We start from the raw sequence: 27,464 nt of genomic DNA, 5'->3' as shown, positions 1-27,464 counted from the left end.
AAACCGGAAGTTTTAATGTTGCTGCCTTGACGCTAATAAAGACCAACGAAGCAAGCAGTCCCTACACATAAACCTTCCGGTGAAGAACACGAAAGCGCGAAGGTTCTGCCTTCGAGAGTGTTGAACCACGCATGGTTGTTTGCATTCGTTTTTTATCAGTCATGATCCATTAATAGTGTCTAAAACTCAACAGACACTTTTTATTTATTTATAAGTGAATTATTTTCATAATTTTTCACGTCCTGCAAGATTTCAATTTCCCATACCTCCCTATATGTCCGTCCGTAAAATATTCCGACTGATTCATACAGGAAGCACATTAAGTTGTGTGCAGTTCAGCTCCTATATATTTCATCTTAAACATATTGTCAATTTATCAATAATTCTGAAACATGGCTGTATCGAATTATTCATTGAAGGTCAACAGACAGCTTTTGGATCCCAGCTTTGAGAGTTACAGACTGTCTCTGGAGCCCATACCAATTTACAACGTAGAGCTAGATGCTGGTGAGAAACTGCCCGCCACGTCGCATTATCCTTAGAGCATGCTAATATTGCCATTATTTTTTATTTAGCTAGAGGGCTGCTAACTTTTGACGAAAGCTTGGCGTGAGTGTGATTTGCTATGTGAATTTCATTTCCCCTAACACAACCAATGTTTTAAATGTAATTTCCTGCAATTCAATTTATTCTTACAAAAAAAAAAAATCACAGGTCAGCAGTGTTCAGGATGCTTTCAACATTAAATGAACACTCAAAATTGGATGACTTTGTTACTTAGCGATTTTTGGGGGGATGAAATTTGCTAATAAAGTATGCTAATATTATTTCAATTGTTTAATGTGGTTTTACATTATTCAGGCAGTAATTAAATACTAAAAACCGTGGGAAGATTGGAAGCAGAGATTGATCCCTGTTCTTATGCAACACGTGTCAGGGAGTGTTACCAATACACCAAGGCTCTGCACAGGAAACATTCATGTTTAATGGCAGTGGGTAACCAAATCATAGATTGCAGTTGACTTTTCTATATACTGCTTTCAAGATAAGGATACAAACATTTTGTAATTTGGGTGAACTCTCTTGAAGAAAGGTCTCTAAGAAAATCCTGCTGCTCTCCAGGAGGGTTGGCCACCACCCCTGAACTATGTTTCCCAAGTGCCGGGTGATTGAAATGTTTTTCTTATTACAATTAATTTCTCAAAATCACCAAACCTTGAAGAAAAATCTGATGAATTTGGGTGGTTTATACCTACTAGGTGAAGATCCTTGACATCATCTTACTCTACCTAGACACAATATTATGCTTTATGAGTTGCCTAGAATGTAGACGATGAAAATAAAACCTAATATAACTCAAACGGAAAGCATTTGCATTTTTGCGCAGTCCAGGCAGTGCTGAGAGGGATAGTTTGGCCTGCTATTTGTCTGGTTCTGGTTGGATGTCTAGTAAAATGTCAAATTATATTTGATTCTTGGAGCATTTTACTATCCAATGCTTATTTGTATGACTTGTTCATGAATGGCTGCAAAAATACATGGCCTCATAATTAATTTCCAAAGACACAAGTAGGCATATGAGATTTCTTATATATGGTTACACTGGCAAAATTGGGAAGAAGTGGAATAATAAAACACGTGTGGGGAATAACAGCACTGTTCTTGCTGACAAGCACAGTAATTACCCTATATTTTAGCCCATTGTTAGGAATGCACATTTTTCCACTGATCAGACTAAATATAGTAAATGGATAATAACATCCATTGATGACAAATCTGCCCCTACACTTAACCAAATTATTTTCCTATTGTCCCCCATCTAGAATCAAATGTACACTTTTTGGTTCACAATCAGTTTAACAAAATTATTTTCATAGTTACAAATCAGGTCACCCTACCAAACCTCCCTGCTAAAACATACTGTAGGTCTGTCTGCTTCCTTTTCGTCACAGGCTAAATGCCAATCCCCAAACGAGGGGACTAATGTAAATGTGGAACAACTTTAGTACATGCTGACAAAGGGCTGCAATTCTGCAATAAGGACGGGAGTAAAAGCAACCTAATTTTGTCGACAACATTGTACATAAAACAGCGCTACCGTGCTACTCTTTTTACAGTTTTAGAAACTCAGTGGAGAACGTTCTAGCTCGCCATTCAATTTCACTCTAATCTTGAGGGGTGTTTCTTTACAACATGATTCCTTACATAACTAGACCAATCATAATGGTTCAATGTTTAAAGGAAGTAGGAGGTTGTTTCGCGAGCCAATAGAGATCAGTGGCGACTATAGGCTCCCACTCCGCCATGGCTCATTGGCCAAAGCCTATGGAAATCATGTTTTGTTGTTGTTGGATTAATGGCAAAAATAAGATCTGTGGTAAACAGCCTTAAGAGATTTTCTACGTTTTGTTCTGAGAATTTTCATCAGCTAGTCACTTTTAGCGAATGTTGAAGCATTTATATAATAAAAGCAAGCACATAAAGCACACAGGCTTAATAATTCATAAAGGCCATGTTAACTGATAATAATTTCACAAATGCAAAATATACACTTACTGTACACAGTTTTAACATTTGTGACAGTATTTTTTTTCCGTGATGACACGTTTGTGGTGTCTCTTCTATTCATACATAGGTGTTCAGAGACGCAGATATCATCCCGGTAACGGGATGTCAGCCCAAAGAGGTTATTAATAGCACAGGTAGTCGTCTCGGTCTTCCGTCTGTTTTGCATAAACAAACGTTGTAACGTGGAAATATGGCTGTGCGGGAACCCTATCCCTATGAAGATGTGTAGTAATTTAACCTTTTTTTTATATTTTTTCTCGCTGATATGAAAGATGTTTCCAAAACCGTGCTGCAAGCGATGCGTTTTAATGTTTAAATCAAATGTCGGGGCTCTTAACAAAAACTCCACCAGCCAGAAGATCGTCAATAGGAGCTAAAGGTACTTAGCAACTTCCTTCAAACTGAACGCAGAGACATTAAATGGTATCCATGAGTTCATCGGACTCTGGGGAAGTGGATAAAGGGCCTCATTGCCAAAATCCCGAACTATCCCTTTAAGTCAATGGCAAAGTATTGCTGAAACATATCTGGGCTGTAGATTTATTTCTGGGGTTTATTCACTTCAGATTGCTCACACTATTTGGCATATACTCAAAAAATAAGAAGTGTATGCAAGAAAATTATTTGTGCTTCACAGCTAAGAGTTGCAACATCATCTATGCAGAATGATTGTACCTTTTTATAGGTTATGCCATAAAAACACTAGCCTAGATAATATTCATCAATGGTATAGCACCCAGTTTTTTTAAATGACATTTCACAAATTTACATTACCTCCTCTCTATAGCTGTGGCGGAGGTGAAACTGAAGGACAGTCAATACACCCTGGACCATGTGCGTGCTTTTGGCATGTACAACTACCTGCATATAGACCCCTGGTATGAGGACAGTGTTTTCTTTGTTGACTGCAAAGGGCGAGTGCTGAATCTTACGGTTACCCTGGTAAGTATCTCTCAAAATGTCTTGTAAATTTCTTCTGAAAAATGAATGCTGCTTCACAGTGGAATTTTTTATTTATTTTTATACCAAGAGCCCAACACCTCTCAGGACATTGCTTCAGTTATACCTCCATCCAACTTGAAATTGATGCCTCCATAATGCATAGCTTTTGAGAAGTATTATAAGTGGAGCAAAGTCTATCTGATACTAATATTCTGACTTGTCCACTCAATGCACTGGTAAAACAGCACATGGGTAACCCACTTAATATGTATATACTGTATTCTAGTCAAGGCCTATCCTATATAACTAGTGTTGTACATAGCTTTTTATATTCCTATACTGCTCTTGTCTATCTATACACACCATCATATACATACAGGGCATTCGGAAAGTATTCAGACCCCTTGACTTTTTACACATTTTTTACATTACAGCCTTGTTCTAAAATTGATTAAATGTTTTTCGTCATTAATCTACACACAAAGCAAAAACTGTTTTTTTAGAGTTGGTGCATCCCGTTTCCATTGATCATCCTTGAGATGTTTCTACAACTTGATTGGAGTCCACCTGTGGTAAATTCAATTGATTGGACATGATTTGGAAAGGCACACACCTGTGTCGTGGAAATTTCCTCTATTTACCAAATCATGGGAGCAAACCACACACACAAGTCAGAGTTAGTTATAAAAGTCCATCTTTAATTATATGAGCTCTATAGCATTTTGACTTTCAACATTTCAGTGTCTCTAATGAAAAGTTGAGAGTCCCCCCACAATGACAAAATGGGATCCTTTATAGCAAAGATCACACATAGTCAGACAGCATAGACATAATTCATCGTTCAGCTTTGTCTCCTTTCCCAAACCCCAGAACCATAAACCAATCCTCCATATCAACAGGCATATATCAAATTGTCATTTAGATACAACCCACTCTAAATACAAACTCCTGGACAAACTCACGGAGAGGAGAATGAGGCTATAGGTTAAGATAGAAACAACATTAGAGGGAGCATAGAATGATCCCAGACACTGCCACCCTCCTTTCTCCACTAGAAAAAGGTAGGGAGTGAAAGATATGTTTACACATAATAACACTTTGACCTCTCCCCTCTCAGCGGCCCATGCAACTTAGTGTTGACATAGAACAGATAACTGCAACCTCGCCACAGTATTATCAAAAATACCATTCTGATGAGAAGTAACTTACACACATTTGATGAATATTAAACATCTTACAAATGTTACCAACAAATTCTGAATCTTCCCTAACACCTGTCTATAAGGTCCCACAGTTGACAGTGCAGTGCATGTCAGAGCAGAAACCAAGCCATGAGGTCGAAGGAATTGTCCATAGAGCTCCGAGACAGGATTGTGTTGAGGCACAGATTTGTGGAAGGGTACCAAAAAATGTCTGCACCATTGAAGGTCCCCAAGAACACAGCCAACCTGAGCATTCGGGGGAGAAGGGCCTTGGTCAGGGAGGTGACCAAGAACCCGATGGTCCCTCTGACAGAGCTCCAAAGTTATTTTCTGTGGTGGTAGAACCTTCCAGAAGGAGAACAATTTCTGCAGCTCTCCACCAATCAGGCCTTTATCTTAGAGCCATGAGATCGAAGGAATTGTCCGTAGAGCTCTCGAGAGCAAAGAAATTGTCCGTAGAGCTCTGATACAGGATTGTGTCGAGTCACAGATGTGGGGAAGGGTACAAAACAAATTTAGCTTCTTTGAAGATCCCCAAGAACATAGTGGCCTCCATCATTCTTAAATGGAAGAAGTTTGGAACCACTAAGACTCTTATTTAGAGCAGGCCCCCCGACCAAACTGAGCAATCGGGGGAGAAGGGCCTTGGTCAGGGAGGTGACCAAGAACCTGATGGTCACTCTGACAGGTGTGGCTTTGGTACAAGTCTCTGAATGTCCTTGAGTGGCCCAGCCAGAGCCCGGACTTGAACCCTATCGAACATCTCTGGAGAGACCTGAAAATAGCTGTGCAACAACGCTCCACATCCAACCTGACAGAGCTTGAGAGGGTCTGCAGAGAAGAATGGGAGAAACTCCCCAAATACAGTGTGCCAAGCTTGTAGCGTCATACCCAGAAGACTCAAAGCTGTAGTCGCTGCCAAACGTGTTTCAACAAAGTACTGAGTTAAGGGTCTGAATACTTATTTAAATGTGGTATTTCCGTTTAGAATTTGTTTTACAGTTGCAAACAATTTTAAAAACTGTTTTTTGTTTTGCTATTATAGGATGTTGTATTATAGGATATTTGATTAGGAGAAAAAACTGTTTATTACATTTTAAAATAAGGCTGTAACATAATAATGTGGAGAAAGTGGAGGTCTGAATACTTTCCAAATGCACTGTATATATTTATATTCCGGACTCTGACATTGCTCGTTCTAATATTTCTATATTTTAGAATTTCTATGTTTTACATTTTTTGGATTTGTTTGTATTGTTAGTTATTGTTGGAGTTACACTGTTGTTACACTGTTGGAGCTAGGAACATAAGCATTTCGCTACACCTGAGATAACATCTGCTAAATATGTGTACGTGACCAATACAATTTGTTTTGGGTAAATCCATTTGAATTTAACCACTTTTTGACAGTATCCCTTTTGATTCCAACAACACTTTCCATATGTTTTCCCATGGAAGAAGTGGTCAGAAAATGACCTTTTGTACCTGAATGCCAAAACATTCAGTAGATAAAGCTGCTAAAATTTGACCCATTTTGTACACCCCACTATATCGTGAGATCCATGTCTTCATCACTGGAAAAGGTATACAGTTGAGTTTTATATAATTTATAAGCTTACAAACAGGGTTGTCCTTATTTAAACTTTTTTTTTCATAAAAAAAGAATGAATCGTTTGAACCTTGAACATCACTTATCTAAAAAAGCATAAACTAATTCACATATGTTGAAGCTTAGACCCTACTTTACATCATCTGAGGTTTTTGTATTGTGCCCGCCATCGGTTGAGACACAACATGCTCTTGAAAACAGGGTGGGTCTCATTTCAGTCATAGAAATAGAATTCATAGAATTGACTATCCCTTCAAACCACTGCAATTTAGTTGGTACACCATTGAAATGTAAATTGAATTGACATTTTTACTTCTAATTACTACCACAAAGATGGCCACTGGTCCACCCACTGTCAAATGTCAACTTAAGTGGTCATGTCTATTCTATTATCTATATTTCTATGGTTTCCTATGGTGGATTGACAGTATACTTTAAAACAGCGATATTCCCATTCAAGTCAACATTCTCTGATGTGTGAGCCTCCAACCATATTTGTGGTACCATTTAAAAGTTAACATTTTCAATTGTATTCCCATTTTAGTACGTTTATCAGCCGAAACATGACACCCACCCTGTATTCAAGAGCATGTTGTCTCAACCGATGATGGGCACAACACAAAACACATCAGATGTCAAGTAGGGCTTAAGCTACAACATATGCGTTTTTAGATCATTGAAGTTTAAGGTAACAAAAAAAAGACAATGTTTAGGAAAGGGAAATTTTACCGCTAGACACTATTTAGTTTTTTAACCGAGTCTTTGTACATAATTATGAGTAGTGAAAGGTGTTTCAGACATAATTATGCATCATAGTGGTATTTTAATTTTTTTTGCGTTGTGAGAGTTCACCCAATGACGTCATTAGTTGATTGAGCCTGCTGTCTGATCTAAAAATGAACGGAGTCATGTTTTGTAGCAATTATTGTGGCCTTTTTTTTGCCGATTGCATGATCACGCTAGCAGCGTGTAAATATGGTTGTCCTTGTTTAATAGAGCCATTGTACTTGTCTCAACGACGTTGCTATCTGCCAAGACATTGCAGGATATCTAGAGTGACACCTTTGCCCTGGCTTTGTGAAGACTACCGCTGACGGGAGCCCTAATTCCTTGTCCAATTGTGTTTCCATCCTCCAAGGGAGGCTTTTAAAAATGGATAGTACTAGTTTCTACAGGTTCACGGGAGCTACAGTGGGGCAAAATAGTATTTAGTCAGCCACCAATTGTGCAAGTTCTCCCACTTAAAAAGATGAGAGGCCTGTAATTTTCATCATAGGTACACTTCAACTATGACAGACTAAAAGAGGAAAAAAAATCCAGAATATCACATTGTAGGATTTTTTATGAATTTTTTTTCTAATTATGGTGGAAAATAAGTATTTGGTCACCTACAAACAAGCAATATTTCTGGCTCTCACAGACCTGTAACTTCTTTAAGAGGCTCCTCTGTCCTCCACTCGTTACCTGTATTAATGGCACCTGTTTGAACTTGTTATCAGTATAAAAGACACCTGTCCACAACCTCAAACAGTCACACTCCAAACTCCACTATGGCCAAGACCAAAGAGCTGTCAAAGGACACCAGAAACAAAATGGTAGACCTGCACCAGGCTGGGAAGACTGAATCTGCAATAGGTAAGCAGCTTGGTTTGAAGAAATCAACTGTGGGAGCAATTATTAGGAAATGGAAGACATACAAGACCACTGATAATCTCCCTCAATCTGGGGCTCCACGCAAGATCTCACCCCGTGGGGTCAAAATGATAACAAGAACGGTGAGCAAAAATCCCAGAACCACAAGGGGGGACCTAGTGAATGACCTGCAGAGAGCTGGGACCAAAGTAACAAAGCCTACCATCAGTAACACACTACGCCGCCAGGGACTCAAATCCTGCATTGCCAGACGTGTCCCCCTGCTTAAGCCAGTACATGTCAGTACAAGTAAGCCAGTACAAATGCTAGAGAGCATTTGGATGATCCAGAAGAAGATTGGGAGAATGTCATATGGTCAGATGAAACCAAAATATAACTTTTTTGTAAAAACTCAACTCATCGTATTTGGAGGACAAAGAATGCTGAGTTGCATCCAAACTGTGAAGCTTGGGGGTGGAAACATCATGCTTTGGGGCTGTTTTTCTGCAAAGGGACCAGGACGACTGATCCGTGTAAAGGAAAGAATGTATGGGGCCATGTATCGTGAGATTTTGAGTGAAAACCTCCCATCAGCAAGGGCATTGAAGATGAAACGTGGCTGGGTCTTTCAGCATGACAATGATCCCAAACACACCGCCCGGGCAATGAAGGTCCTGGAGTGGCCTAGCCAGTCTCCAGATCTCAACCCCATAGAAAATCTTTGGAAGTCCATGTTGCCCAGCAACAGCCCCAAAACATCACTGCTCTAGAGGAGATCTGCATGGAGGAATGGGACAAAATACCAGCAACAGTGTGTGAAAACCTTGTGAAGACTTACAGAAAACGTTTGACCTCTGTCATTTCCAACAAAGGGTATATAACAAAGTATTCAGATAAACTTTTGGTATTGACCAAATACTTATTTTCCATCATAATTTGCAAATAAATTCATTAAAAATCCTACAATGTGATTTTCTGGATTTTTTTCTTCTCATTTTGTCTGTCATAGTTGAAGTGTACCTATGATGAAAATTACAGGCCTCTCTCATATTTTTAAGTGGGAGTTCTTGCACAATTGGTGGCTGACTAAAAACCTTTTTGCCCCACTGTATTTGGCTGTCAGGAGCTAGCTAGCAATATACGCTTTCTTTTCAAACAATGCAGTGTTGTTCAGTCAGTACAGTATAATTTTGTGATAGATTTGGACATAACGTGGCTTGCTAGTACCACTACAAGCAAGTTGAGCCAGCTAGCTTTGTTTGCTATACCCAGAATGTATACAAAGGGAATACTTGCATTTGGTGTGGGGGGTGCAGTGAGGTGTTTATAGTCACTTTGATATAAGGGGAGATTGTAGCCTAATGTTGTAGCTATGCATCTCATTAGTAGCAAAACTGGAGAAATGTTTTGACGATGATGACGAAGAGTAAAGGAATGACTTTGGCTTCGACTCAAATCAAAGCTTATACCTGTGTGTTCTAGCCAACGGGTGGCTGTGAGATGTGTAATATACTCCCATCGTGCTGTGACAGTAGCAATACAGACAGTACACAACGATTGCCCATGAAAGTCTAATAGCATTTTTTTTTGTAATTATTTTACAGACAATACCGCTTGGTGGCCTACATATTATTTTTGGTGTATGTGGGGAGAAGTTAGGCAGCGAACACCGAATCCCAGTCCCAAAGCCACTCCTGCATTGTCTTGGCTGTGTGCTTAGGGTTGTTGTCCTGTTGGAAGGTGAACCGTCACCCTAATATGAGGTCCTGAGTGCTCCTGGGGCAGGTTTTCGTCAAGGATCTCTCTGTACTTTGCTCCGTTCATCTTTCCCTCCAACCTCCGACAAGTCTCCAGGTCCCTGCCGCTGAAAAACATCCCCACAGCATGATGCTTCCACCGCCATGCTTCACCGTAGGAATGGTGCCAGGTGTCTTCCAGACATGCCGCTTGGCGTTCAGGTCAAAGAGTTCAATGAGAGTATCTTGTTTCTCATCGTCAGAGTCCTTTAGGTGCCTTTTGGCAAACTCTAAACAGGCTGTCATGTGCCATTTTACTGAGGAGTGGTTTCTGTCTGGCCACTCTACCATAGCGGCCTGACCGGCCATAACGGCCTGAAAGCCAACTGACATTTACTCCTGAGGTGCTGACTTGTTGCACCCTCGACAACTACGGTGATTATTATTATTTGACCATGCTGGTCATTTATGAACATTTAAACATCTTGGCCATGTTCTGTTATAATCTCCATCCGGCACAGCCAGAAGAGGACTGGCCACCCCTCATAGCCTGGTTCCTCTCTAGGTTTCTTCCTAGGTTTTTGCCTTTCTAGGGAGTTTTTCCTAGCCACCGTGCTTCTACACCTGCATTTGCTTGCTGTTTGGGGTTATAGGCTGGGTTTCTGTACAGCACTTTGATATATCAGCTGATGTAAGAAGGGCTATCTAAATAAGTTTGATTTGTGTTGGTGGAGTTCTGCAGAGATGTTGGTCCTTCTGGAAGGTTCATCTCCACAGTGGAACTGTCGAGCTCTGTCAGAGTGACCATCGGGTTCTTGGTAACCTCCCTGACCAAGGCCCTTCTTCCCCGATTGCTTAGTTTGGCCGTGTGGCCAGCTCTCAAGAATCTTGGTGGTTCCAAACTTCTTCCATTTAATGATTGAGGCCACTGTATTCTTGGGGCCTTCAATGCTGCAGAAATAGTTTGGTACCCTTCCCCATATCTGTTCCTCAACCCAATCCTGTCTCGGAGCTCTACGGACAATTCCTTTGACCTCGTGGCTTGTTTTTTTCTCTGACATGCACTGACAACTGTGGGTCCTTATATAGACAGGTGTGTGCCTGTCACGGTTCATGAATCCACTGCCTCCCTCTCTCTCTCTCTCTCTCTCTCTCTCTCTCTCTCTCTCTCTCTCTCTCTCTCTCTCTCTCTCTCTCTCTCTCTCTCTCTCTCTCTCTCTCCCCCGTGTTTGTGTGGGCGTGGTTCCCAATCTCGGCCTGATTGTCTGTGCCAGCTGGAATCACTTATCTTCCCTTTATATGTTCTGTAACCAGTGTTTCTTGTTGTCAGATCGTTGTTACTTCTCTGAGTTTGTGTCGTGTGTCCGTGCTCATCTCTCACCGCCCTTGTGTGGATTATCTGCTGTGCTCCCTCCTACCCATCCGGACACAATCCCCTGGATTTCTCAGCACGCTATCATCGGAAGATGCGCCCTAGTCCCTGGGTCGGATTCCGTCTGAGTACAGTCTGTCTGTCCTGTTGCTGCTGTAAACTGTATTCATTAAACCATCGTTGCTTGCATCTTGCATCCGCCTCCGTATTGTCACAGTGCCTTTCCAAATCTTGTCCAATCAATTGAATTAACACAGGTGGACTCCAATCAAGTTGTAGAAACGTCTCAATGATGATCAATGTAAACAGGATGCAACTGAGCTTAATTTTGGATCTCATAGCAAAGGGTCTGAATACTTACGATGTGCAGTAGAGAGTAAAACAAAAAAAACTTGGGGGCCAAATAAACCCTGGCTTATACTATTTCATTCATAAACATAATTCATAACAGAGATGAGGTTCTGTAGAAATCCTCCATTGATGACAGGAGACTGACAGGTCTTTGTATTTTGTTGACAGGACACCGCACTGGGGAAGCCCATAGAGGTCTTCCACATGCCGTCTGACCCCACTGTGTGTGAGGAACGTCTCTGTGCCTCTCTTAGCTTCACCTCTGCCACCTGGGCATCTCTCTCTGACGGTGCGGGCAGACTCTACCTCCTCAGAACCAGCATGAGAAGGGAGAATTGCAGTCTGAAGTGGGAGGTAAGAAGACTTGGACATGCAATATACTCATAATCAATGTTCAGATATTTACCAACAACATTGCATCCACTTTCCTTTTAGTTTTTTCCCAGATTATTTTTACATCCCATTTTAAATAAGGTCAGCAGTTATATCTCGCTTGAAAAAGAGTTATCAATCTCAAGTTACTTATAGTGTTTGTCAAATTAACCTACCATAAACCCATGGTGGAATATATTAATCCAGGTCTGTTTTATCTTGAGTCCTCTTTTATATACCATTTGAAGATCAGGTTTAGCATGTTGATAAGCTTGAAAGAAATTAATAACCTCTACTTAATCACAAGCTCAGCAATTCCAGCCAGTTAGACATTTGGGTAAAGTGTTACATTAAATTTATCCGCATTAATAACATAGGTTACCCAGCGACAAGAAATTCACATTAAATTAACATTATACATCATCATTTATAAAAGCTTTATAATGTATTTGACATGATTATTTATGGTATAAATGCACAAAAGATGTAGCTTGTTATATGAAGCTTTACTAACGCTATGTCACATACTCAGTGGACAGTTTGTTAGGTACACCACAGTTTGCTAGGTACACCACCCCATTCATGAAAAATGATTAGCTCCTACAGTGTGAGTCACGTGGTCGTGGCTTGCTATATTTAGCAGGCAGATGGGCATCCAGACATTATGTTACTGTTCGATGTAACGTTAGAATGGGCAAAACGAGTGACCTAAGTGACATTGAGCGTCGTATGATCGTCGGTACCATGCTTTAGTCCCAGTATCACAGAAATGGCCGACTTCCTGGACTTTTCACGTACGACAGTGTCTAGGGTTTACCGACAAACCAAAAACATCCATTTAGCGGCAGTCCAATGGGCGATGAGAGGTCGAAGGAGAAAGACAAGAATTGTGCAAGCAAACAGGCGGGCCACAAACCGACAAATAACGGCGCAGAATGGGATCTCGGAACGCACAACTCGTCGGTCCTTGTCACGGGTCGGCTAATGCAGCAGACCGGGTTCCACTCGTATCAGCTAAAAACAATAAGTAGTGGTTCCAGTGGGCACACAATTACCAACAATTGAGGCGTGGAAAAACATTGCCTGGGCTAAGGAATCCCGCTACCTGTTGCGTCATGCTGATGGCAGAGTCAAGATTTGGCGTAAGCAGCATGAGTCCATGGTGCCATCCTGCCTGGTGTCCTGGCACACATTAGATCCCTTGATACCAATTGAGCAACGTTTCCATGCCCTGATGAATTCAGGCTGTTCTGGAGGCGATGTGAGGTCCGACCCGGTACTAGATGGGTGTACCTAATAAACGGGTGTACCTAATATCTTGTTCTTATAGATACTACATTTCGTACCCACTGTGCATGGATTGATCTTAAAACTTAGAACACATTTCTGTCTGTGAACTAACTAGACTTGTTGATTTTGTGTGTTTGTCAGCCCTTGTTCAGTGAGGAGATGGGGGAGCCCTTCACCATCCTCCACAGCATATCTCACGTCCAGGCTGGGGTCCACTCCATGGAGGTCCTGCTCCTCCGCATCCAGAAAGACCCATCATCGGACTCTGATGCAAAGGGAAGTGGCTACTCTGTTTCTTTGGAATGGATCACAGTCTCTAACACTGCAGAACAGGGTGAGTAGGGTGGGGCACTGTTTCTGCGTCCCAAATGGCACCCTATATTCCATATACTGCTCATAACACTAGGGGATGACGAAACCTAACTCTTCTATATGGATGATGGTATAATGAGGGAGTTGGGAATAGTAACTAAGTCATTCAGTATAATTTTGTGCCTCAGTTAAATTAAACATCTTATTCATATGGAGATGGATCACTTCATAGTTTTTTTTTTGTTTCTCAGTGAAAGAGCATAATAAGTTGATGACGACTAGCTAATTAGCAGATTAGCTATGTGAGCATTTGTGGCATGTTTACCACCTTCATGCCCATCATTTATATTATCAATGGCCATAATTTCTATTATCAAAGGTTGACCTACAGAAACAACATTTACTTAGGGTTTGGGAAAACGAAATGTGCGTTAATTGACTTTAATTTGCTCTGATATCTCAACTGTAGATCTGTGTCTTCCAAAATAAATGTTGCTAAGGAGAATCTTCATAAAAATTCTGTGCATTCGACCTGAAATAGTTGCAAAGAAAAAGCCATATCTCAGACTGGCCAATAAAATATTAAGATGGGCAAAAGAACACAGACACTGGATAGAGGAACTCTGTCTAGAAGGCCAGCATCCCGGAGTCGCCTCTTCACTGTTGATGTTGAGACTGGTGTTTTGTGGCTACTGTCTCTGGCTGCGTGGTGAAGAGTAATCCACGGAGACTCTGTGCCACAAAATGAGTGACAAAACATTACAAAACCTGGCCAAATAATTTCAAGTCATCAGTCTCAAGTCAAAGACGAGTCCCGAGTCTTGAGGCTCCAAGTGAAGTCGAGTCTCAAGTCATCAAATGTGAGACTCAAGCCCAAGTCATGTGACTCGAGTCCACACCTCTGAAATTGCATGTTTCTTTTGAGTCCGATAGCCTATGCGTTCATTTTTGTCAGTACGAAAATGTAACAATCCTCTCTGTAAACAAGTATTTTCTTAATTTGTATCCTAGACAAATATTTAGAGGTAATAACTTGAATAATAATAAAAACGTGTAATGGTAATAGTGAAGTTGCAGAGAAAATACATGTATTCTGTATGAGAATTAAACCTGGAAATTGCAATCAAATCAGTCTAATAATGCTTGCACATGTATTCTGTGTGTGCTGTATCGGCCATTTTCAGGTCAGGAGAAGAAGTACAAGGTAAGGAAGAGGAAGATGCTGAGGGGGAAGTCAGTGCCCCACTATGCAGCGTTGGAGCCCCAAGGGAAAGGGCTAATGGTGGCTTCGGAGAAACCTTTTGTTTTCACACATGTGGACGGGGCACTGCTGGAGCAGCCTGCGGCACACGCCATGGAGGTGGAGTCGAGCGCTGGTGGGTCAATGCTACAGGTCACAGGTAAAAGCTACATAGGAAATATAACATATGAAGAAACTTTTAAGTATGCCATTGTTTCCACTGCTCAGGATTTGATAGAACATTGAAAGGTGCTGTAAAAGGGTTTGTGAATGATCACAGTTTGTATTTGAGATTGGATGGACGGGCGTGCTTATGTGAAATACGTATGTGAAATAGGGAAATAATATCATGAAATGGGTGACAGGCAACATTAGACTAAATTCATAGATTTAATATTCTGAATGCATTGTCATTCCAGTGTCTGAGTTTTGTGATGAAGTGGCCCTTTGGTGTTTGAAATCATGATTCAAGCATGGGGGAAACCTAATAGGCTAATAAACTTTTGCTAATGTTAAACAAGATGCATTTGCCATTGTTAAGGAGATAGCCTAATATGTTTTATTATATGGGCCTAAGTCATTATAATATTTTCTGACTGGTTTATTCCCTCTACACAACAAATATTAGGCTGCCATTTATCCATCTCTCATTCAATAACCAAGCATGCTCAAAAGTAATAGACTGGTAGCCTAGACAGTACATAGTGCCTTTAGAAAGTATTCAAACCCCTTGACTTTTTCCACATTTTGTTTGGTTACAGCCTTATTCAAAAATTAAGTCGTTTTTTTTTCTTCATCAATCTACACAAAAACTTTGTACATTTTTTTTTTTAGAAATGTTTCCTAATTTCTTAAAAATTAACTGAAATATCACATTTACATAAGTATTCAGTACTCAGTACTTTGTTGAAGCACATTTTATCAGCGATTACGGGTTCAAGTCCGGGCTCTGGCGGGGTCACTCAAGGACATCCAGAGACTTGTCCTGAAGCCAATCCTACATTGTCTTTGCTGTGTGCTTAGGGTCGTTGTCCTGTTGGAAGGTGAACCTTCGCCACAGTCTGAGGTCCTGAGCACTCGAGCAGGTTTTCATCAACAATCTCTCCCAGTCCCTGCTGCTGAAAAACATCCCCACAGCATGATGCTGCCACCACCATGCCTCACCGTAGGGATGGTACCAGTGTTTCCTCAAACGTGACGCTTAGCATTCAGGCCAAAGAGTTCAATCTTGGTTTCAGCAGACCCGAGAATCTTATTTCTCATGGTCTGCGAGTCTTTAGGTGCATTTGGCAGACTCCAAGCGGGCTGTCATGTGCCTTTTTACTGAGGACTGGCTTCCATCTGGCCACTCTACCATAAAGTCCTGGTAGGTAGAGTGCTGCAGAGATGGTGGTCTTTCTGGAAATTTCTCCACAGAGGAACTCTGATTGCTCAGTTTAGCTGGGCGGCCTTTTATTTATTTATATATATATATATATATATATATATATATATATACAGTGCCTTGCGAAAGTATTCGCCCAATTTTTCAGTTTTTGATTTGTTAAAAAAGTTTGAAATATCCAATAAATGTCATTCCACTTCATGATTGTGTCCCACTTGTTGTTGATTCTTCACAAAAAAATACAGTTTTATATCTTTATCTTTGAAGCCTGAAATGTGGCAAAAGGTCGCAAAGTTCAAGGGGGCCGAATACTTTCTCAAGGCACTGTATATATTAATCAGATACGAGTCTATAGAAATCTTAATGTACTCAACATTATTGACATTTCATTTTTATTTCTCCCCCATGCCATTCAGATCCAATCTACTTCTGGCAGCAGACAATAGAGGATATAACAGTATCTGTGCGTATGCCCGAGGGCATCACCAAAGACGACGTGCTCTTCAAGCTCTCCATGGAAAATGTGAGTGTGGGGGTGCAGGGTTTTGCCCCCTTGCTGGAGGGGCAGCTGCATGCCCCTGTGGACCCCGAAGCCAGTGCCTGGATCATCAAAGACGAGAAAAGGTTAGCGGCCTTGCTCAAAAGTAGTGCACTACATGGGGAATAGGGTGCAATTTCGGATGCAGGCACACATCTGCTTTTACTCAGCCCAGAGTCATGAGTCGGATTTCCTTTAATGGTGAATTCGCTTTTGTGAAAATATCAGAGCATCTATCTATCCATCTAACCATCCATCCATCTAACTATCTACAAACAAACAGGAAACTATAGTTTGACTCATATGAGAGTTAGTTTTTGTTCTCTATTTGTTAGATACCATTCAAATACAATTAGATTTTATTCGTCACATGGTTCGTAAACAAACAGTGTAGACTAACAGTGAAATTCCTTCTACGGCTCCTTCCCAACAATGCAGAGGAGAAAATAGAGCAATAAAGGAAAAGTTATAACATGTAATAATAAATACACAATGAGTATAACGATAATTTGGCTATATACTGGGGGTACCAGTACAATGTCAATGTGCAAGGGGTACAAGGTAATTGAAGTCAGTATTTAGTGTGTGTTTCTAGTGTGCATTTACTGTGAACACAGGCTGTACCCGCTTTAAGTTACAGTTTTAACAGTGTAGGCTACTGTGACTAACAAATGCATTATTATTATCATACCATTATTACAGAGAATGCGACAATTTATGCTACCATCTGCCTGTTGGCTACTTAGTTTATTCAAGCCTGTCTCAAAATACAACACTGTCCCTTTAAGACAAACAAAGCTCTTTACTAAAATACAACACTGTTACTTTTTCAAAGATGTCTAGAAACGCTCTTGTTGGAAGCAATCACTCCCTTATTGCTGACTGCAAATGATCTAAAACTGGGCTAATAACGCAATAATTAGCAAAGGATTTGAACAAAATGCTGCTCTCGCTTTGATCTCAAAACAGGTGCTTCTACTCACTGAAAGCACCGCCAGCATTCAAAAGTGACCAAAACATCAGCCAGGAAGCATAGGAACTGAGAAGTGGTCTGTGGTACCACCTAGACACCCCCAATAAAGGAGTGGTTCTGCAGGTGGTACCACAGACAAATTCTCAGTTCCTATGCTTCCTGGCTGATGTTTTGGTCACTTTTGAATGCTGGTGGTGCTTTCACTCTAGTGGTAGCATGAGACGGAGTCTACAACCCACACAAGTGTCTCAGTTAGTGCAGCTCATCCAGGATGGCACATCAATGCGAGCTGTGGCAAGAAGGTTTGCTGTGTCTGTCAGCGTAGTGTCCAGAGCATGGAGGTGCTACCAGGAGACAGGCCAGTACATCAGGAGACCGTAGGAGGGCAACAACCCAGCAGCAGGACCGCTACCTCCGCCTTTGTGCAAGGAGGAGCACTGCCAGAGCCCTGCAAAATGACCTCTAGCAGGCCACAAATGTGCATGTGTCTCTCGAACGGTCAGAAACAGACTCCATGAGGGTGGTATGAAGGCCCGACGTCCACAGGTGGGGGTTGTGCTTACAGCCCAACACCGTGCAGGACGTTTGGCATTTGCCAGAGAACACCAAGATTTGCAAATTCGCCACTGGCGCCCTGTGCTCTTCCCAGATGAAAGCAGGTTCACACTGAGCACATGTGACAGAGTCTGGAGACGCCGTGGAGAACGTTCTGCTGCCTGCAACATCCTCCAGTCATGGTGTGGGGTGGCATTTCTTTGGGGGGGCCGCACAGCCCTCCATGTGCTCGCCAGAGGTAGCCTGACTGCCATTAGGTACCGAGATGAGATCCTCAGACCCCTTGTGAGACCATATGCTGGTGAGGTTGGCCCTGGGTTCCTCCTAATGCAAGACAATACTAGACCTCATGTGGCTGGAGTGTGTCAGCAGTTCCTGCAAGAGGAAGGCATTGATGCTATGGACTGGCCCGCCCGTTCCCCAGACCTGAATCCAATTGAGCACATCTGGGACATCATGTCTCGCTCCATCCACCACAGACTGTCCAGGAGTTGGCGGATGCTTTGGTCCAGGTCTGGGAGGAGATCCCTCAGGAGATCATCCGCCACCTCATCAGGAGCATGCCCAGGCGTTGTAGGGAGGTCATACAGGCACGTGGAGGCCACACACACTACTGAGACTCATTTGAACTTGTTTTAAGGACATTACATTAAAGTTGGATCAGCCTGTAGTGTGGTTTTCCACTTTTAATTTTGAGTGTGACTCCAAATCCAGACCTCCATGGGCTGATAAATTTGATTTGTGTGATTTTGTTGTCAGCACATCCAACTATCTAAAGAAAAAAGTATTTAATAAGAATATTTCATTCATTCAGATCTAGGATGTGTTATTTTAGTCTTCCCTTAATTTTTTTGAGCAGTGTATATATCTTTTATTTTATTTTTTATTTGAGTTAGGCTATATGATCAAACCGGTAATAGATCCATTGTTGTATTATTTGTGAAGCATAGCAGAGTCAGCATACATTTCAATAATATTTTTTTTTATTTTACTTGGGTGATGGTGCCTGCATCTGATGGTTAGTATTAGCGTATTAGCAGCACACTGCTGGTCCACCTCTCAACATCCCTCCCTTGTCCCTTTCCTCCACTGACACTGACCAAAAAGGGACAGCGTTTTCCAACTTATGGGGCTTCATTATTTCTGCCTCGTGCACAAATTCATGTTACTCCTATGAACAGAGAAAGTTAAATATTCCTTGATATTAAAAAAGACCCAAGCCGCTAATAATAACAACGCAAGCCTATAGATACTTTCCTACTCAATCATTACTGCTGCAGTGCTTGTTGTAGCACTAAGTGGAAATAGGAAGAACGTGCATTTGAACGTGCATTGGAAAGTATTCAGACCCCTTGAGGTTAGGTCATAGCCTAAAATGTATTAATTAGTTTTTTTTCACATCAATCTATCAATCTGCCCAGTTAAATAAAGGTTAAATAAAAAAATAAAAACATAATACCACAACGACAAAAAACAAACAAAGAATTACAACTGAAATCACATTTACACAAGTATACAGAATCTTTTACTCAGTACTTTGTTGAAGCACATTTGGCAGCGAGTCTTCTTGGGTATGATGCTATAACTTGGCACACCTGTATTTGGGGAGGTTCTCCCATTCTTCTCTCCCATTCTTCTCTGCTAATCCTCTCAAGCTCTGTCAGGTTGGATAGGGAGCGTTGCTGCACAGCTTTTTTCAAGTCCGGGCTCTGGCTGGGCCACTCAAGGAAATTCAGAGACTTGTCCCGAAGCCACTCCTGCATTGTCTTGGCTTTGTGCTAAGTGTCGGTGTCCTGTTGGAAGGTGAACCTTCGCCACAGAACGGGGGTCCTGAGCACTCCGCAAGTTTTCATCAAGGATCTCTCTGTTCTTTGCTCCGTTCATCTTTGCCTCGATCCTGACTAGTCTCCGAGTCCCTGCCGCTAAAAAACGTCCCCACAGCAAGATTCTGCCACCTCCGGGCTTCACTGTAAGGATGGTATTGGCCAGGTGATGAGCAGTGTCTGGTTTCCTCCACATGTGACGCTTGGCATTCAGGCCAAAGACTTCAATCTTAGTTTCATCAGACTGGAGAATAATGTTTCTCATGGTCTGAGGGTCCTTTAGGTGCCTTTTGGCAAACTCAGAGCGGGCTTCTGTCTAGCCACTCTCCCATAAAGGCCTTATTTGTGGAGTGCTGCAGAGATGGTTGTCGTTCTGGAAGGTTCTCCCGTCTCCACAGAGGAACTCTGGAGCTCTGTCAGAGTGACCATTGGGTCCTTGGTCACCTCCCTGACCAAGGCCCTTCTCATCCGATTGCCCAGTTTGGCCAGCTCTAAGAAGAGTCTTGGTGGTTCCAAACTTCTTCCATTTAAGAATTATGGAGGCCACTGCGTTCTTGAGGACCTTCAATGCTGCAGAAATGTTTTGGTACCCTTCCCCAGATCTGTGTCTCGACGCAATCCTGTCTTGGAGCTATACGAACAATTCCTTCAACCTCGTGGCTTAGTTTTCACACTGACAACTGTGGGACATTATATAGACAGATGTGTGCCTTTTCAAATCATGTCCAATCAATTGAATCTACAACAGGTGGACTCCAAACAAGTTGTAGAATCATCTCAAGGATGATCAATGGAAACAGGACTCACCTGAACTCAATTTCGAGTCTCATAGCAAAGGGTCTGAATACTTATGTAAATAAGTTATTTCTGGTTTTTATTTTTGATAAATTTGCAGTTTTTACTTTGTCATTATGTGGTAATGTGTCTAAATTATTGTGGATGTTATTTGATCCATTTTAGAATAAGGCTGTAACGTAACAAAATGTGGAAAATTTGAGGGGTCTGAATACTTTCCGAATGCACTGTACATATGAAGTGGGTAAAACAGTATGTAAACATTAAGGTGTTCAATGACCATGTACATAGGGCAGCAGTATTCTAAGGTGCAGGATAGAGTACCTGGTGGTAGCAGGCTGGTAACAGTGACTGACTAGTTCAGTGCAGGATACTGGGCGGAGGCCGGCTAGTGGTGACTGTTTCACAGTCTGATGGCCTGGAAATAGAAGCTATTTTTCAGTCTCTCGGTCCCAGATTTGATTCTCCTGTACTGTCTCTGTCTTCTAGATGCTAGCGGGGTTAACAGACTGTGGCTCGGGTGGCTATGTCATTGCAGTGGTGTAAAGTACTTCAGTAAAAATACTACAGTAGTATTTTTATTTATCTGTACCTTTTACTATTCATATTTTTGAGTACTTTTACTCCTTGTGTTGAGGATCAGTGTAGCGTAGGTGTTGTTGCTTACCATCACCACCTCGGGTCGGCCTTTCAGGAAGTCCAGGATCCAGTTGCACAGGGTGGGGTTCAAACCCAGGGCCCTGAGCTTACCGATGAGCTTGGAGGGCACTGTAATGTTGAAGGCTGAGCTGTATTCAATGAACAGCATTCTTGCATAGGTATCCCTCTTGTCCAGATGGGATAGGGCAGTGTGCAGTGCGATGGGCCAGTGTGCAGTGCGTGGATCTGTTGGGGAGCTATGCAAATTGTAGTGGGTCTGGGATGTGCTGATGACAGAAGGGATTGCTAGTCATTTAGTTCACTTACCTTAGCTTTCTTGGGTACAGGAACAATGGTTGACATTTGAAGCAAGTGGGGACAACAGACTGGGTTAAAGAGAGATTGAATGTCTGTAAACACACCAGCCAGCTGTTTGGCACATGCTTTGAGGATGTGGCTTGGGATGCTGTCTGGGCTGGCAGCCTTGCAAGGCTTTTTATTTATTTATGTTATTTAACCTTTATTTAACTAGGCATGTCAGTTAAGAACTAATTCTTATTTACAATGACGGCCTACGCCGGCCAAACCCGGACGACGCTGGGCCAGTGAGCCCCTATTGGTTAACACTCTTAAATGTCTTAATCATGTCTGCCACAGAGAACAAGAGCTCACAGTCCTCCCCCTGTGATGGCTAATTTCTTTATTATCAAATGAGGAGAGACAAACTTATCACACAAGTCAGTTATACTTACACAAAATATTTAATCACTTATTAATAAGGGAGCAGGTCAATACAACGCACACATATAAAGTGAATCAATTGAGTGCTCTACGACAATGATGGCTGGTCGACGATTCACGCTCAGGTGATTCGTTAAGAGCCCCGAGACAAAAGTACAAAGGTATTTTATAGCCAAGTCAGATAGGACATCTACTTTGTGCATGACACAAGTAATTTGTCCAACAATTGTTTACAGACAGATTATTTCACTTATCACAATTCTAGTGGGTCAGAATATTACATACACTAAGTTGACTGTGCCTTTAAACAGCTCGGAAAATTCCAGAAAATGATGTCACGGCTTTAGAAGCTTCTGATAGGCTAATTGACACACCTCCAATTGACTCAAATTGTATCTGTGGATGTATTTCAAGGCCTACCTTCCAACTCAGTGCCTCTGCTTGACATCATGGGAAAATCTAAAGAAATCAGCCAAGACCTCAGAAGAAAAGTTGTAGACCTCCAAGTCTGGTTCATCCTTGGGAGCATTTTCCAAACGCCTGAAGGTACCACGTTCATCTGTACAAACAGTAGTACGCAAGTATAAACACCATGGGACCACGCAGCTGTCATACCACTCAGGAAGGAGATGTGTTCTGTCTCCTAGAGATGAATGTGCTTTGGTGCGAAAAGTGCAAAAAGTGCAAATCAATCCCAGAACAACAGCAAATGATCTTTTGAAGATGCTGGAGGAAACGGGTACAAAAGTATCTATATCTACAGTAAAACGAGTCCTATATCCGCTCAGCACAGAAGAAGCCACTGCTCCAAAACCGCCATAAAAAAGGCAGACCTCACATGGGGACAAGATCATACATTTGGAGAAATGTCTTCTGGTCTGGTGAAACAAAATTTTTACTGTTTGCCCATAATGACCATCGTTATGTTTGGAGGAAAAAGGGGGAGGCTTGCAAGCCGAAAAACACTATCCCAACCGTGAAGCACGGGGGTGGCAGCATCATGTGGGGGTGCTTTGCTGCAGGAGGGACTGGTGCACTTCACTAAATAGATGGCGCCATGAGGAAGGAAAATTAAGTGGATATATTGAATCAACATATCAAGACATCAGTCAGTAAAAGCTTTGTTGCAAATGGCCCTTCCAAATGGACAATGACCCCAAGCATATTTCCAAAGTTGTGGCAAATGGCTTAAGGACAACAAAGTCAATGTATTGGAGTGGCCGTCATAAATCCCTGACCTCAATTCCATAGAAAATGTGTGGGTAAACGGAAAAAGCGCGTGTGTGCAAGGAGGCCTACAAACCTGACTCAGTTACACCAGCTCTGTCAGGAGGAATGGGCCAAAATTCACCCAACTTATTGTGGGAAGCTTGTGGAAGGCTACCCGAAACGTTTGCCCCAATTTAAAGGGAATGCTACCAAATACTAATTGAGTGTATGTAAGCTTCTGACCCATTGGGAATGTGATGAAAGAAATAAAAGCTGAAATAAATCATTCTCTCTCCTACTATTCTGACATTTCACATTCTTAAAATAAAGTGGTGATCCTAACTGACCTATGACAGGGAATTTTTACCAGGATTGAATGCCAGGTACTGTGAAAAACTGAGTTTAAATGTATGTAAGGTGTATGTAAACTTCCGTCTTCAACTGTACATGACGAACAACAGATGGGTCACAAGGTTAGTATAGAATGGGTCACAAGGTTAAGATTTGTATGAAAGATGCCTATAATTCATAACAGACAGTATCTGCTGTTAAAACAGCCATCTTTGTGTATAGACCAGAGTCTGGCCCTGGGGTCATCTCTCCCTGGTACCATATAGAACAGAAACATTAACTCATGCTCTGGAATGCTCTTTAGGTTTTACCACCCAAAAGACATCTTAAATCTCCTGTCAGTGTTATCTCCCAGAGGTCAATCCTCAGTAGAACACACACACAATATTTATGAGAATCCTCTATTCTGTTGCATAAAACAACCATTTGATGCAATAAAAGTATTATAACATAATCTTGCAATTTTCCACCATACCCCTCACCCAGTATAGTCCTACCGCCCTGTCTGTCTGTGTGTGTGTTCCTAGCCTGGAGGTGACTCTCCAGAAGAGGAGCGAGGGGCCCATGTGGCCAGAGCTGCTGACTGGAGGAGACGGGAGAGGAGAGTTCCTGATGAGTGAGGAGCAGACAGCCTTGCTCCACGAGAGACTGACATGCCTCACTACTGAGGACATGGTGAGACTCACTGACATACGCTGAGCCTGGTCTTTTAATTTTGGGTAGTGTTCATTAGTCATAAAATGGAAGAAAAAGGAGTGAAACAGGGAGTGATTTCTTTACCTGAAATGCATCTTTCCATTTTCCATTGCTCTAATGAACATGACCCTGGGTTACTGATGATGAATCCAATCCTGTGCTCTCATCAACCCCCTCAGTCTTTATTTATCCTTTATGAACACCTAATTTGCTGTTCATCTCTCTATTCTCCTTTTTACCTCCAATCTTGATGTTACTTTCTGTGCCTCTATGCATCTAATCTCCCCTAAATTGACTCCCCTCCAACCCCCTCTCTGAGCCCTCACTTTTTGCCTCTTGTTGCCCCTTTCCCCTACCTTCAGGTCTTTTCCTCACTCTCACCCCTCCCTCTTTAGTTTCTGAAAGCAGCTCTACTTCTCCCTCACACCATCATGTCCAGTTCTCTTGAGCTGCCTCAGTCTCAGCTTCCTATTTTTTATGATATTTTCAGTCCCAACTTGTTTAACCACTCACTGCTCATTTAGGGATTTAGCGTTCCCATCGCCATTAGCTTCTAATGAATGAATTCAATGCATCCTCTCACTGTTAACGCTACCCAATCACTCTGCTTCCATCTCTCTTGAGTTCAGAATGCCAACCCAGACATGGGCAAGCCCCCGTGCAACGCCCAGGAGCTGGAGGACTGCGATGGCTTCCCAGAAGACAGCTCCAACCTGACACGCTTCGATGGAGAGTCGCTCAAGCCCACTCACGTGGTGAGACCCTTTTCACCACCCACCTTTACTCCACTCCCTCCTTCATTGTTATCAGCGAGCCCCTATTGGTCATATCGACAGTGGCGCAGTAGACATGCACACCTTCTCCATTTGCGTTGTCAGTGACGCTTGTCTTGATTTAATGAACATGGAAATGACCACATAAATATCTTGGGGTTCTTTATTTGAAATGAAGAGAGCTATCCATTAGGCTCAATTAGGATGGCTAGAATGTCTCAATTCAGATGCCTAGAATGTCTCAGGCTGCTGTGTGAGTAGAACCAATTGAGTACACTTGGCATTGCCTCAGAGCCACCAGAAAACATGTGGCGAGACAGCATTTGCCACAGTAATATTATATTTGGTGCTGCGCCGCCACACCACTTTCAAAGCAGTGGCAGCGACCGGGCTATTTACTTCTCAGCGCATTTTGCGGTCCAGTTCAACATTTACCTGCTCTGTCGCGGTCTACCATGGAAAACCATTGAAGACTACACGAAAAATAGTCGTGCTCTTTGTATATGAGCAATATGATTGGCCGTTCATTCAAATACAGCATTCTACTGCAAGTCACAACTTCTCAATCAGTACAGAAGTTGATAGCTACATTCACACAGCACCTGCGAGCTGTCCTGAGCAAAAAAGCAGCACCCATCAATCTACTCACTGATATTATTTATTTTAGGGAAAGTGATTTACAAAAGTTAAACCTTCAATAGTTAACATAGCAGCAATATGCTGGCCACTGTTGATAGTCACTCTTTACACTTTAGCATTGGCTAGCCTACTGCAGCCAGGTCGATATCTCTTTCAGAAACGGAATTGTCTTAAAGGGGCAGCATTCTATTTTGAGAGGGGGGGATATTCTCAAAATTACATACTTTAGAAACAAAAATGAATGCAATTAAGACAATGCAATTATTAAGAATGGAGTAATGACTTACGTTGCTAAATTATATTAAACACAAATTCTGTTCGGCCAGTAGATATTTGGCCAACTTGCCCGGTCGGGTCATTTGTAAAAACGTTGGACTGTCATATCCTATAAATAGGACCCAGAGTTTTACCTGACCAGGTCATGAGATAAGGAAAAACTCCAGGCCACAGAAAAGACACGTAAGAATTTTTAATTAATTAATTGGCTTAACAAGCTGCTGGTAGAATCCTGCTGTTAATGTTTTTTTTCTGGATTTATGCCACAGCTGAGACCTATGTGGGTGTTACAGGTGTAGTTGCATCATCTGACTTCTTCCGTATTGAGCGAGGCACTGGTACTTCCTGCTTTGGTTTTTGCTTCTAAGCAGGAATCAGGAGGACAGAATTACATGCCAAATGGAGGGCGATGGAGAGCTTCTCTGTGTAGAGAAAAGGTGGTCTAGAGTTTTTTTTCCCTCTGGTTGCACATGTGACATGCTGGTAGAAATGAGGTAAAACCGATTTAAGTCGGCCTCCATTAAAAGCTCTTAGAGCTACCCCCCTACTTTGTGCAATTTCCACCTGAAGACATACCCAAATCTAACAGCCTGTAGCTCAGGCACAGAACCAAGGATATGCATATTCTTGGTACCATTTGAAAGACGGCACTCTGAAGTTTGTGTAAATGTGAATTGAATGTAGGAGAATTTAACACAATAGATCTGGTTTAGATAAAACAATGAAAAAAAAACATATGTTTTTTATTTTTGTATCATCATCTTTAAAATGAACAAGATAAAATAAACATTCAGATAGGATGATGGGGACAATTTCTGTGAAAAATATAAGAGGGCAACAGTACTTGTGCAAAGTTTCAGAATGATAACTTCCAAAATGAGTGTGCTTACATGACATTTATCATGAAGTCACCCAGGTGTCCCACACAAGTAGCCCAAATGTACCCAAGTGGCCAAATTGGTGAAGGTATACATTTTGAAACAAATAACTATATACAAATACCAAAATGGTATTCTAACACACCCCCCCCCCCCAAAAAAAATTTGGGGAAAAAATGGGGGAAAAAATATATACATTTACAAAATAACATGGGTAACTATTTACACACTTTCAATATTTGGAAGACCCTCAGTCCTCTATCAAATCAAATCAATTTATATAGCCCCAGCCTAAAACCCCAAACAGTAAGCAATGCAGGTGTAGAAGCACGGTGGCTAGGAAAAACTCCCTAGAAAGGCAAAAACCTAGGAAGAAACCTAGAGAGGAACCAGGCTATGAGGGGTGGCCAGTCCTCTTCTGGCTGTGCCGGGTGGAGATCACAGTGGTTGTAGAGGGTGCAACAGGACAGCACCTCAAGAGTAAAAATGAACAGTTTAGGGTTCCATAACCGCAGGCAGAACAGTTGAAACTGGAACAGCAGCAAGGCCGGGTGGACTGGGGACAGCA

The 27,464-nt window shown here is 41.9% G+C and overlaps 1 protein-coding gene across 2 annotated transcripts in view; it reads left to right on the top strand.

Moving 5' to 3' along the window:
- Window positions 1-291: 291 nt before the first annotated feature.
- nudcd1 (NudC domain containing 1) overlaps window positions 292-27,464 on the top strand; it is a 36,095-nt gene continuing 8,922 nt past the window's right edge. Inside the window, exons 1-8 of one of the 2 annotated variants that reach the window (XM_020500704.2) lie at window positions 292-507; window positions 3,356-3,510; window positions 11,581-11,766; window positions 13,216-13,408; window positions 14,571-14,762; window positions 16,427-16,634; window positions 24,162-24,309; window positions 24,960-25,085. In XM_020500704.2, the coding sequence (XP_020356293.1) occupies window positions 393-507; window positions 3,356-3,510; window positions 11,581-11,766; window positions 13,216-13,408; window positions 14,571-14,762; window positions 16,427-16,634; window positions 24,162-24,309; window positions 24,960-25,085 (1,323 nt within the window). In that variant the 5' untranslated portion in view covers window positions 292-392. Of the gene's footprint in view, window positions 508-3,355; window positions 3,511-11,580; window positions 11,767-13,215; window positions 13,409-14,570; window positions 14,787-16,426; window positions 16,635-24,161; window positions 24,310-24,959; window positions 25,086-27,464 lie in introns of both variants that reach the window. The other variant, XM_020500703.2, reaches the window with a different exon arrangement.

Source organism: Oncorhynchus kisutch, linkage group LG14 (assembly GCF_002021735.2).
Source record: "Oncorhynchus kisutch isolate 150728-3 linkage group LG14, Okis_V2, whole genome shotgun sequence".
NCBI lineage: Eukaryota > Metazoa > Chordata > Actinopteri > Salmoniformes > Salmonidae > Oncorhynchus > Oncorhynchus kisutch.
The sequence above is the reverse complement of the archived record's forward strand: the minus strand, read 5'-3'. Positions and strand labels throughout refer to the sequence as shown.